The sequence below is a fragment of the Solea solea genome, chromosome 2 (genome assembly GCF_958295425.1).
Source record: "Solea solea chromosome 2, fSolSol10.1, whole genome shotgun sequence".
Taxonomy (NCBI): domain Eukaryota; kingdom Metazoa; phylum Chordata; class Actinopteri; order Pleuronectiformes; family Soleidae; genus Solea; species Solea solea.
In genome coordinates this window covers 34,953,701-34,966,436 of record NC_081135.1, presented here as the reverse complement: position 1 = coordinate 34,966,436, position 12,736 = coordinate 34,953,701, and the positions used below count along the sequence as shown (strand labels likewise).

Sequence of the window (12,736 nt, the reverse complement as noted above, 5' to 3'; positions counted from 1 at the left end):
TTAAAATAAATACATCACAGTACAGAAGAGAAGGAGTCATTGGCTGTATCTAAAAATGTTTATTAAAAACACACACACTTCACAACAGTGCATCACTATTTATGTCAAACATAATTATCTTTTCTCCAGTATGTACAACAAAAAGTGTCCACGATATATCCGTAAAAGTTCCTGTACAGTGTCCACTTTCCACTGCGGCAACAGTAACAATGGTACTATGTATAGACACTTTAAATAAGACAGAGAAATTATGCAAAAATAACAAAATTATATATATATGTGTGTAAAAAAAATGAAACTAAACGAACCATAAACATCACATCTGTCTGTACAAACAACAAAACCTCACAGTGTCTAACAGCTTTTTGAAAGTTTACTTCACAAACAACAGGATTTACTTATCCACCACCCGAAATGAAAACACACACACAAATAACATTTAATACAAGAATCACTCGCAGTAATCATCATTTAAAAAAAACTCAAGCATGTTATTTGCCCGTCACAGCCTCAACTGAACCGGTTTTCTTCATTTATTTATAGGAGACAAAGTTTTTCACAACACACAAATTAAAGTACCTGCTGTTTTTTTCTTCTTTCTCACCGGGAAATATTCAGGAACAGGAAACAAACAAAAAAGTAAAAAAAAAAAAAAAATGGAAATGCTTTAGATGACTACACTGGTGCCGCTACGGGAGCTTCTATCCTACGAGAGAAAGAGTGACAGAGATTAGGATTAAAAATCAAAAGAGGGAGACATGACGAGTCACATGACGGGACTCGGAAGTTCGAAGGAAATCAACAATTGGTCCTGAGGCTAACACAAATGTTTTATAGCGTTTCATAAGAAGCACAACATGTAAATCAAGTGGAAAGAAGAAGTCATGAGATCGGCAAAGTAAATAAGATTTGCTTCTGTCGGAATAATGAGCGTCTATAACATTTCATAGCAAACTAAGAACCTAAGAAGACCATGGCGATGTGCTTCGACCCAACGTTTACAGTCTTTGAACATCATTGAGTCCTGAGATTTGTTACTGGTTGTTGTCGACTCAGTCATCACTGTGAACTTGCACACTGGCTGTTAATCTGTAAGGCTTCTGTAACAGAAACTGCCTGAAGTGATTTCACTTGGAGCGTTTTTGTTCTATCTTATTAGACACACAACGAGGAACCAGTACAACAGCACCTGTGTTTTATACTTTATTACTGTGACTTTAAATGTCAAGCAAACTTTATACACTGTTAAGTTATTAGTTTTTGTCACAGTTTATTGTTCAGGACCTGTTTCCTAAATCACTATGGCGTGTGCTGCTGACCTCTTGGCCAGGTCACCCTTGGAAAAGAGATTTTGATCTCAGTGGGTTCAACCTTGTTAAATAAAAGGTGATAAAAATGGTGTGTGAAAGTACCGTAGTTATATAAAAGCATTAAAAAATGTGTGTCAGTGTGTATCAGTGTGTGTGTCTCTTACTGAAAGTGGGTTGTAGTTCCCCCGACTGTTGCTTTGTCCAGGCTCGATGGAGAAGTAGCTGGGCGGCTTCTCGGCCCAATCCTTCACTTTTCCCCCTTTCTGTCTCCTGTAGTCCTCCTCGTCGGAGCTCCAGGAGCCTTTGCGGCGCTGAGGAGGCGAATAGCTCCTCTCCCTCCGGGGCGCTCTTCTGTACAGCTCCTCCATCAGATCATCTCGACTCCGCGGCCGCACTCGGGCGCCGCTGGACCCGGTGCCTCCTCTCCTCGCAGCCGAGCCTCCTCTGCCGTTTCTCGAGCCTCTGTGCGGCGCTCTTCCTCGCCTGTTGTCCCAGTCGGAGTCGTCGCTGTACTCGCGCAGGATCCCCCGCCTGGGAGGAGAGGCGTCCCTGTCTCTATATACACGTCTGTCGCGGTAGGCTCCGGCCCCTGGGGGATTTGTACTCCCACTGGACTGACTAGACATCCTGGGGTCCCCTCGAGCTCCCCCTCCACCTCCACTTCCACCTCCAGGGCCCTTCCGAGAGAAGCCGGGCACATGGTGGATTATTGGCGGCAGTGTAATCACCCTCCTCTCCACACCTCTCACCCCCATCTCATCCAGAGCTGACAGCATGCTCGGGGGCCCGGGTGTGAACGGAACAGCCGTGGGAGAATGACGCCGAGGCTGAGGCTGATGCTGTAGCGGCAGCTGATGCTGAGGCTGTAGCGGAAGCTGATGTTGTAATGGAGCCATGTTCTGGACTGCGTGTGGACCCATTTGGGGTGCCACTAAATCCAGGCCCCTCACCTGGTTCTCCAGGTAATCCAGCACCTGACCGTGGGCTGGGATGCTGCCGTTTGCACTGCCGTTCATATGGTACGGAGGGAGAGGGGAGGCCTGGTGCTGCATGTGCATGGGAGCCATGGCAAAGTTTTGTTTAGTAGGATGGTCCGAGAACGAGCCTGCAAGTAAGGGACTCAGTTTCAGAACTACTTTTGAAACATTTTAAAACAGAAATAACACCAAAGACTCCTATAATACATTTCCATTTTTGGTCAGTAGAGGGCAGCGCAGTGGACTAGTGAACGCTGCATGGATCCCATTTTTCTGTTTGAACCTCATGAGTTTGTGCTACCCTGTTCTTGTCAACCGGCCGTTACCATGGTTACTGTGCAGTGAAAAATTACCGAATGACTGAAACTAAACCCGACTGCGTTTGAAAAGTATTTGTCTGAAAATGGCCCCCCGCCCGTCAGGTGCCACCAGTTGGGCAACCCGGTGGTGTAGTGCTATTTAACACTGTGACTTGTATGTGACTTCTTCCGCACAAATACATCCCCCAACCATTTGTTGGAGGTGGAGCTGGCTGGGGTTGTAGAAGCCTGAAGGAACTACAATAAACTCTATAGTCGTTGTTTTTTTTTTAACTAGAACTAGTGACCACATAGTTCAAAAGAGAGGCTTATTTTTCCGCTCATGAAACCAAATCAAACAAGTACACACCTTGAGTTCTGAGCAAACACTCGTGAACCACAACGTCTTTGTCACTCACCTGAATAGAGTATTGGGACGCCGTGGGTGGAGGCGTTGGAGCTGATGGGAGCGTAGATGGGTTGGCCGTTCACCCACGGAGCCATCGCCTTCTGAGCCTCCCGTATCATCCTGTGCTGCATCACGGCTGAAACCACAGCAGAGCAACCGATTTAACTCTCAGAAATATTTATTTTCTTCACCATGACCAGAGATAACATAATGGGATTCCATAAGTGTTTTTATTTCTTGTCTATGGAACAAATGGCAGAATAAAATGTGAATTATTGCTGTTAATATCGTAAAAAGGACCTTTGCGACACTGATATTGGAAGTAAAATGTTGGGCCAATAAATAACAGAGGGAAATTATGATGAATGTATACTAAAAGCACATTTACTTGACTTTATTTGTGAATCTTATGATTTAAAATCCACATTTAATAGGAAGAAATTATACTTTACACATAAAACTTATGGTTTATATGATTATAGCAACATGGAACAGTGCAAGTACACCAAACAGATTATGTTTTCCTGGGTGTACGTCAGCAGTTCAACTTTTGAAGCGGATCCAGGATTTTCTATTTCACTTTTTTTCTTTTTCTTTTTTTTTAAATGATGAAACAGGGCGTTAGCCTCCACCACAGAGGTATGCGCTTCTTCTTACTACTTCATATACTCCTTGTACTTGATAAAGTGCCTCTGTGTCTAACTCTACCTTTTTCCGGGCAGCAGCACGTCCGCGGGCAGCACGGGCAGCGGACGTAGCAGCAGCACTTCTGCGGGCAGCACTGACAGCAACAGATGCCAAACAGTAAGATGAGCAGGAGGGCGCCGAGGATGATGAGCAGGACGGTGAGCCAGTCTGAAGAGAAAAAAACACGGATATCAGATTCATCACGCCTCAAAACAACGTTTGGTTTTCACACAAAAGTGGAGCCGACGTACGGTAAACGATGAGTTTGATCTCGCGGTCCGAGTCGCCTGCCGTGTCGCCGGCGGCGTCGATGGTGCAGAAGTACACGCCGTTATCCCACCACATCACCTCGGTGATCACCAGGTCAGCCTCTGTTCACGGGGGAAAAAACACGAGAGTCATGCAGGTGTTCCCACAATTCAAGGACTTTTTTTAAGGACTTTCCAGGAACCGATTACTACCAAATCTGAGGACCGAGTGTGTTGACACAGATTAAAATGGGAGGGCAACTCGCTGGAGCCGCTTTCATCCATGGCGTCCTCTGCATCCGGACAAGTGATCGTCCTTGGGATCTTGGTTCAAAGTCAGTCTTTGTGATTTTTCTTTAGTGAGACCGAGACCGAATCTCACGTCAACGACGAAGAGAGTATTTATGAATCCTGCATAGTCCTAGTCTACGTACATCAAACAGTGCAGGATGCATGAAACAGTAGGTGGCGGTAGGTAGGTTAACTTCTTTCTTGCACTTTCAATGACCACATTTTTCAAATTCAACTTCAAATTCAAACTTTCAAGGATCTCAAGGGCCCGTGGTAACCCCCCCAGTTATGTTTTATACTGCAGAATAATCTACAAAAACAGCTGCATCCTAAGAGTTGACCTCACAGTATGTCTTACTCTTCACTGTTTACTTCAACTTGAAGGCTTGTGAGTTTGATTCCCAGCTCCCAGTCCTTGGGCAAGACAAGTCACACGCTGTCGACTGTGCCGAGGTATGAAAGATGAGTGAATGGGTGAATGGCAAAACTGTAGTGTAAAGCATCTTTACGTGGTCATCAAGACTAGAAAATACAGACCATTTACTGTACATACAAATGTGCAACACAACAGATATTATATTATATTGTAACACATTTAGGTTTCTATTTTAGGTTCTATAATAGTTGTTTTTCCTGTCAGTGAAACTGATGGCAGTCACAAAATAAAGCACTGAGCTAATGTCACTTTAAACTTTACTTGTCTTTAAAGTGCAAACACACTGAATAACTGAAAACTCAATATTATAATATTCCCTCACTTGTTATTTTCCTCACTTGCTGACAGCTCCAGACTTCTTTATTATCGTTTTTTTATATATATATATATATCCTGTGGACCCACCACCTGCAGGGAGATCGACTGGGGTCGGGTGCGCTGCCACATGGGTGGCGGTGAAGGTCGGGGATCTCGACGTACTGGACCTGGGCGGCAGAAGCTGGTTCTGGGGACATGGAACGTCACCTCGCTGTGGGGGAAAGAGCCGGAGCTTGTGCGGGAGATGGAGCGCTACCAATTAGATCTGGTGGGGCTTACCTCCACGCACAGCCTTGGCTCTGGAACCACACTCCTGGATAGGGGTTGGAAGTTATTCTTCTCTGGAGTTGCCCAGGGTGTAAGGCGCCGGGCGGGCGTGGGGATACTCACAAGCCCCCGGCTGAGCGCCGCTGTGTTGGAGTTTACCCCGGTGGACGAGAGGGTCGCCTCCCTGCGCCTTAGGGTTGCGGGGGGGAAAGCCCTGACTGCTGTTTGTGCTTATGCACCGAACAGCAGCTCGGAGTACCCGGCCTTCTTGGAGGCCCTAGATGGAGTCCTGCAAGGGGCTCCGTCGGGGGACTCCATAGTTCTGCTGGGAGATTTCAACGCGCACGTGGGCAGCGATGGGGAAACCTGGAGAGGCGTGATTGGGAAGAACGGCCTACCTGATCTAAATCAGAGTGGTCGTTTGTTATTGGATTTCTGTGCAAGTCATGGACTATCCATAACAAACACCATGTTCGAGCATAAGGACGCTCATAAGTGTACTTGGTACCAGAGTGTCCTTGGCCGAAGGTCGATGATCGATTTTGTGATCGTTTCATCTGATCTAAGGCCGCATGTTCTGGACACTCGGGTGAAGAGAGGGGCAGAGCTGTCAACTGATCACCATCTGGTGGTGAGTTGGGTCAGAGGATGGGGGAGGACTCTGGATAGACCTGGTAAACCCAAACGTGTAGTGCGGATGAACTGGGAACGTCTGGAGGATGCCCCTGTCCGAGAGGCCTTCAACTCTCACCTCCGGCGGAGCTTTTCCTGTATCCCTGTGGAGGCTGGGGACATTGAACCTGAATGGGCAGTGTTCAAAGACTCTATTGTGAAAGCTGTAGTGGAGAGCTGTGGCTCCAGGGCTTTAGGTGCCTCAAGGGGCGGTAACCCTCGAACATCGTGGTGGACACCGGTGGTCAGGGAAGCTGTCCGACTGAAGAAGGAGTGTTTCCGGGATATGTTATCCCGGAGGACTCCTGAGGCAGTTGCAAGGTATCGACGGGCCCGAAGGGCGGCAGCCTCTGCTGTGGCAGACGCAAAGCAGCGGGTATGGGAGAAGTTCGGAGAGGACATGGAGAAGGACTATCGGTCGGCACCAAGGCGTTTCTGGAAAACCATTCGGGGCCTCAGGAGGGGAAAGCGGGGGACCATCCAAGCTGTGTACAGTAAGGATGGGACACTGTTGACCTCGACTGAGGAGGTAACCGGACGGTGGAAGGAACACTTTGAGGAACTCCTGAATCCGACATCTGCACCCTCTGTGGTGGAGGCAGAGAGGGAGGCTGATGGGGGATCATCGTCAATCTCCCTGAGGGAGGTCACTGAGGTGGTTAAACAACTCCGCAGTGGCAAGGCCCCAGGGGTTGATGAGATCCGCCCAGAAATGCTGAAGGCTCTGGGTGTGGAGGGGCTGTCTTGGATGACGCGTCTCTTCAACATTGCGTGGAGGTCGGGGTCAGTGCCAAAGGAGTGGCAAACTGGGGTGGTGGCCCCCCTTTTCAAAAAGGGGGACCTGAGAGTGTGTGCCAATTACCGGGGCATCACACTTCTCAGCCTCCCTGGTAAGGTTTACTCCAAGGTACTGGAAAGGAGGGTTCGACCGGTTGTCGAACCTCAGATTCAAGAGGAACAATGCGGATTCCGTCCTGGTCGTGGAACAACGGACCAGCTCTTTACTCTTGCAGGGATCCTGGAGGGGGCCTGGGAGTACGCCCATCCAGTCTACATGTGTTTTGTGGACCTGGAGAAGGCGTATGATCGGGTTCCCAGGGAGATACTGTGGGAGGTGCTGCGGGAGTATGGGGTGAGGGGGGCACTACTTAGGGCCATCCAATCCCTATACGCCCAAAGTATGAGCTGTGTCAGGGTTCTCGGCACAAAATCAGGCCTGTTTCCTGTGGGTGTTGGCCTTCGCCAGGGCTGCGCTTTATCACCAATCCTGTTTGTGATTTTCATGGACAGGATATCGAGGCGTAGTCGTGGGGGAGAGGGGTTGTGGTTTGGCGGGCTTGAGATCACGTCGCTGCTTTTTGCAGATGATGTGGTCCTCATGGCTTCGTCGGCCTGCGACCTTCAGCGCTCACTGGATCGGTTCGTGGCCGAGTGTGAAGCGGTCGGGATGAGGATCAGCACCTCTAAGTCTGAGGCCATGGCTCTTAGCAGGAAACCGGTGGATTGCCTTCTCCGGGTAGGGAATGACTACTTGCCCCAGGTGAGGGAGTTCAAGTATCTAGGGGTCTTGTTCACGAGTGAGGGGACGAGGGAGCCGGAGATGGGCCGGAGAATCGGAGCGGCTGGTGCGGTACTGCATTCGCTTTACCGCACAGTTGTGACGAAAAGGGAGCTGAGCCGGAAGGCAAAGCTCTCGATCTACCGGTCAGTCTTCGTTCCCATCCTCACCTATGGTCATGAAGGTTGGGTCATGACCGAAAGAACGAGATCGCGGGTACAAGCGGCCGAAATGGGATTCCTCAGGAGAGTGGCTGGCTTTTCCCTTAGAGATAGGGTGAGAAGCTCGGTCATCCGGGGGGAGCTCGGAGTAGAACCGCTGCTCCTTCACGTTGAAAGGAGCCAGTTGAGGTGGTTCGGGCATCTGGTGAGGATGCCTCCTGGGCGCCTCCCAAGGGAGGTATATCAGGCACGTCCAGCTGGGAGGAGGCCTCGGGGTAGACCTAGGACAAGGTGGAGAGATTACATCTCCACTCTGGCCTGGGAACGCCTCGGGATCCCTCAGTCGGAGCTGGTCAATGCGGCTCAGGAAAAGGAAGTTTGGGGTCCCTTGCTGAAACTGCTGCCCCCGCGACCCGGCCCCGGATAAGCGGAGGATGATGATGATGATGATGATGATGATATATATATATATATATACACTGTATTTTGTAGTGTCAAATCTCCAGGTGGATCACTGTTGCCTTGCCCATTTTTGTATGTTTTTGCTGTCTTTCCAAATTATGCACACAAATTCCTCTGTACCTGGACTGTCAAATGGTGAATAAACATCATGAATCTTTTTTATGTTTTGTTACACTAGCTTTGAATCACATGTAAATCTGGCTGTAGATGATTTCCCTGAATCACACTGCCGTGTCTCATCGCTACACTGCTGTCCATTTTATTCCATTCCGTGTTTTGCACTTCTCAACTCACTGTTTCGAATGGTGATTTTGCGTTCTCTGTACTCCGCGCCAAGGATGGGCTCGTTCAGGCCTCTCTTCTGGATCACGGTGCGGACTTTGCGCTGCCGGTCCGGACAGTCGTTGGCGGGATCCTGACCGAGCTGCAGAGCCGCCTGATAAGCTGCAGGGACACAGACAAAGTGGATAAAAACCTTATTAATTCTTTTGTAAAAGTGTCATCACTGAACTCAAAAATCTATACTTAAAGTAAAATCTCCTGCTGATCGCTGTCAGCTTTTATCGGTATGACATTGTCTTGTTTATTAGCCTAAACAGTTGAATAATAATTCATTTAAACACTGGCATGTAATCAATTACTAAAATGAATCGTCAAATATTTTGGTAATCGACTTTAGAGCTGAAACAATTACTCGGTTTGAAGCTTTTTTCAAGATTAAAACAAGATTTCTGATAGTTTCAGCTTTTTCAATGTCAATATCATCTTCATTTTTTTGCTCCATATCACAAAGAAATCATTAAAAGTGAATCCTTTTGGTTTGTGGACAAAACAAAACATCATTATCAGGTTTGACAAACACTGATCAACATTTTTTAACGTTTTCTGACATTTTATGGACCAAACAATTACTCAATGAATCGTAAAAATATTCGACAGGTTAATCGATTATGAAAATAATCGTTAGTTGCAGCTCTAATCGACTTATCGGTCTGAGTGTTTCTGGTTTTTCAGCTTCTTCAATATAAACATTTTTTAACAAATAAATCATTAAAACATCATCATTTCCAGGTCTGAGAAACACTGATGAACATTTTTCGACATTTTCTGAATATAACTGTTAGTTGCAGCTCTAAAGCGTCCCTGTCCCCCGTCCACTGCCGTCTCACCTGTGGAGTAGAACTCCAGCACGGGGTCTTTACAGAAAGACTTGTATCTCCAGGTGACCAGGACATCCTGGGCGTTCGCCGAGGTGGAATAGTCGCAGCGAAGAATCACGGAGGCAAACAGAGTCGTCCTCCGCTCCGTCTCCGGGACGATGACCTGGATGGACAGCAGCTCTGACAAGAGCAGACAGAGAGAGAGACGAAAAGGGAGATCAAATGTAACTGCTGTTTCCTTGCGCCATGCTTGGCTCTTGTTGAACGCTGCACTAGAAAGAATCTGACCAGACTGGTTAACAGTTTACTCCAAAAGCCTTTAACTGTGAACATACCACTGCTACTCGCTATATCATTACAGGTAATAACACCTGTCACTCATGACCCACTGATTAGAGAGAGAAAGGAAAGTAAGCCGATGAAAGGCAACCACCACTCATCATAAAGAAAATGATTATTTAAAGTCTGTATATTGCTGGCCAAGTTTTACTCCGCTATCTTTATTTCACTATCTCTGAATATTGTTTTCTTTAGATAATTGTGTTGTTTGAGTTGTTAAATAAACAGAAAACAAAGTCAAATAAAAGGACAGGGCTCATGTAGACATCTAGAAATAAAAATCCCTTGTTTTGGCCAAAAGAAAACTAATTAAACTTACATTGGGTTGGATGTTATAGAAGACATTTGATACTTTTGATTGTATGCGGTGGAGAAATAAATTGCTTTTATCTGAAATAATGACATTAGCAAATGATATCACTATAGAAGAGAAATCTGCAGTTGGGAACATGAAAAACACACACATATATATTCATATACACCGGTATCGGCCCAAGCACTCCCGATATACTGTATATCGGCATATCGGATATCAGTTATACCGTACTATAGTTGTTAACAATAATAACTATGTAAACTTTCACAATAATCATAATAAACTTTATTTATACAGCAGAACTTTTCAAATAACATGTTTACAACGTTCTTCAGTTCCAGACGTTTAAATAAATTAAACTAAGTTAAAAAAGAAACTATATGCAACAAATACATAAGACACTAAATCTCAATCGCATACTAAACTAATTGTCAACTATTTTGATAATTTATTCATCAGTTTAAAACAAAAATAACTGTGGTTTGTGGACAGAACAAGACATTTGAGAACATACTGATTTTGAACAGTTTTTATCAACATGTTCTGACATTTTCACTGGCCCAAACAAATATTGAAAATCAACCATAGATTAATCAATTATTATAATAATCGTTAGTTGCAGCCTTATAAGACAATAATTAATTTAAAAAAATGTTTTCCTTTAGCTTAAGGCCATTTTACACGTTATATTAGACATGTTTTTGAAAAACAGTTATTTCAACAATTTATAACACAAACGAGTATTGATTAATCGACGAAATCAACCACAACTGAATCATTTATTCCAACAATCGTTAGTTGCAGCCCTATAAGACAATAATGACTTAAAAACTCTGAAGTAAACGTGTTATTTTTCATTAGGTTTTTTTTTTACATTTTACATGTTTTTGAAAAACAGTTTTTTTCAACATCTTCTGGCATTTTATGGCATAAACGAGTATTGATTAATCAACGAAATCAACCACTGAACAACTATTACAATAACCGTTAGTTGCAGGCCAAAAAAATCGAAATAAATGTCTTGTTTTTCTTACATTTAAGGCCATTTTTCATGTTGTATTTTTATTTACATGTTATTATTGTAGATATTGTGTACACAGAACTACAGTCACGTGACCACCTGTCGGCCTTGTACTGTTGATAATAATTAACTCAATACTGTTTGTTTAAGTTGCTTCAATTTACACATTCCTGAACGTAAAAGAGGAGAAAGTAGAGAACGCGAGTTTAGTATAAAAGTGTAGTTAAAGTCTCACTCACCCGTGGACAGGTGCAGCAGCACCAGCACCGTCAGTATCAGGTTTCCCATCGCGTCGCACTTTTTCCTTCCGCGGAAGCCTCGCCGCTCTTTTATCCACTTTTAGCGAATCGAAATCCGCTAAAAGTCGTGGATTCTCGTCGGGAAAAACGTCGCGTACGCGCCGCAGCTCTGCATAGTTACGCGACGCTTCACGTCAAAGACGACATGTTGAGTCAGTGAAGTCTGTTGTTTTTTTCTAATTTCCAGCAGTGGAAGAGACAACAAGTGTTGAGAGACGAAGAGGACGAGGAGAAGAGTCCGAGGCGAGGCGGAGGAACATCAGTCACCTCCTCCCCCTCCTCCCTCCAACTCCAGCGGCTTCAGGTGACATCATTGACCACTCCCCCTTCTGACAGGTGCTTCAAAATGGAGGAAAGCGAAACGGAGCAGGAAGAAAACAGCACACTGGGGGGGAAAGCAGGGCCGTTTGTAGCTTTGGGGGGCTAGTTCGCCAAACTATGACGTAGATATTCCTAACCCACTACTATTCTCAAGACTACTATTCACAAGGTAAATTTAACTTCTCATGGACCTCATGGAAATTACTAATATTTATTAGTAGCTTAATGTTGTATGCCCTCTAGTGGACAGAACATATAACAACCACATGATACCAAGTTAAAATGTATTACAATTTTAATATATATGTATATATATATATATATATATATATATATATACATATATATATCTATATAGATATAGATATATATATATCTATATATATATAACCCTATATATGGGATTATAGAGGAAGATTGACAGCCCTACTGTATACTATATACTATAGTAACTATAGTGGTAGTAGTAATATGAATGTATAACCACTAGATCACACTATGCTGTAAACAAAAAGAGTGAATAATTAAACCGTCTGAATGTAAATTGAATGAAGTAGAAGAAGCGGGTCAGCTTCACAGACAAGCTGCTTTTCATTTGTTCGCTTCTGGCAAACATCCTGAGAGGGTAAAGTTCACTCTCGGGATGAGTCATGTTGGACAAGTGGTGGGAGTTCTTTATGTGGGCATATTTACTTCTCTTATCCAGGACGTGAACCCCAGCAAGCTTCACCAAGGACACAAAACAAACCCCCGTCTGAGCTGAACTCGAGTGCTGCTCTCAGTGGGTGTCGAGTGTGTTCTCCAAGTTCCTGCGAATGAAAAGCTTTGCCATCACATCAGTGTCTATGTTTTTCAATTAAATTCCTCCCGTCTCAGTGTCTCCAGAGGACGCTCTATTTCTTTTATTTTCTGTGTGTTGGTTTCCAGCATTGTTCTTACCCAGTTTGTGTAATGAAACTTTATGTTAATGTCAACATTTATGCATCAGGTAACAGTAAAATGACCACAAGAGACCCAAAATGATAGAGACAAAATGTGACCACAAGAGATGCAACTAAATTGTGACTAAAAGTGACACAACAGCAATGACTAAATGGAGACACTAAATTATTGTAAGGAGACAGTGGACCAAAAAGGGACATTAATTGTCCTGAAAGATACTTAAAGGACCAAAAAGAGACACAT

At 44.8% G+C, this 12,736-nt stretch overlaps 1 protein-coding gene across 1 annotated transcript; it reads right to left on the bottom strand.

The window, feature by feature from the left end:
- Positions 1 to 44: 44 nt before the first annotated feature.
- LOC131455162 (immunoglobulin-like domain-containing receptor 1) lies at positions 45 to 11,586 on the bottom strand. Its single transcript, XM_058622613.1, has 8 exons — positions 11,171 to 11,586; positions 9,265 to 9,435; positions 8,390 to 8,539; positions 3,934 to 4,053; positions 3,704 to 3,850; positions 3,006 to 3,131; positions 1,475 to 2,415; positions 45 to 706 (listed from the first exon to the last, which is right to left on the bottom strand). The coding sequence occupies exons 1-8, from the start codon at positions 11,217 to 11,219 to the stop codon at positions 668 to 670; spliced, it is 1,743 nt and encodes a 580-aa protein (XP_058478596.1). The 5' UTR covers positions 11,220 to 11,586; the 3' UTR covers positions 45 to 667.
- Positions 11,587 to 12,736: the final 1,150 nt, after the last annotated feature.

Bases quoted from the DNA above. Each gene is read 5' to 3' on its own strand.
- LOC131455162 (XM_058622613.1), bottom strand. From the start codon at position 11,219: ATGGGAAACCTGATACTGACGGTGCTGGTGCTGCTGCACCTGTCCACG. The intron at 3,132-3,703 runs GTAGAGTTAGAC...CTGTGGTTTCAG, and splicing joins GTGCTGCTGCCCGGAAAAAG to CCGTGATGCAGCACAGGATG. The intron at 707-1,474 runs GTAAGAGACACA...TTTCTCTCGTAG, and splicing joins GGAACTACAACCCACTTTCA to GATAGAAGCTCCCGTAGCGG.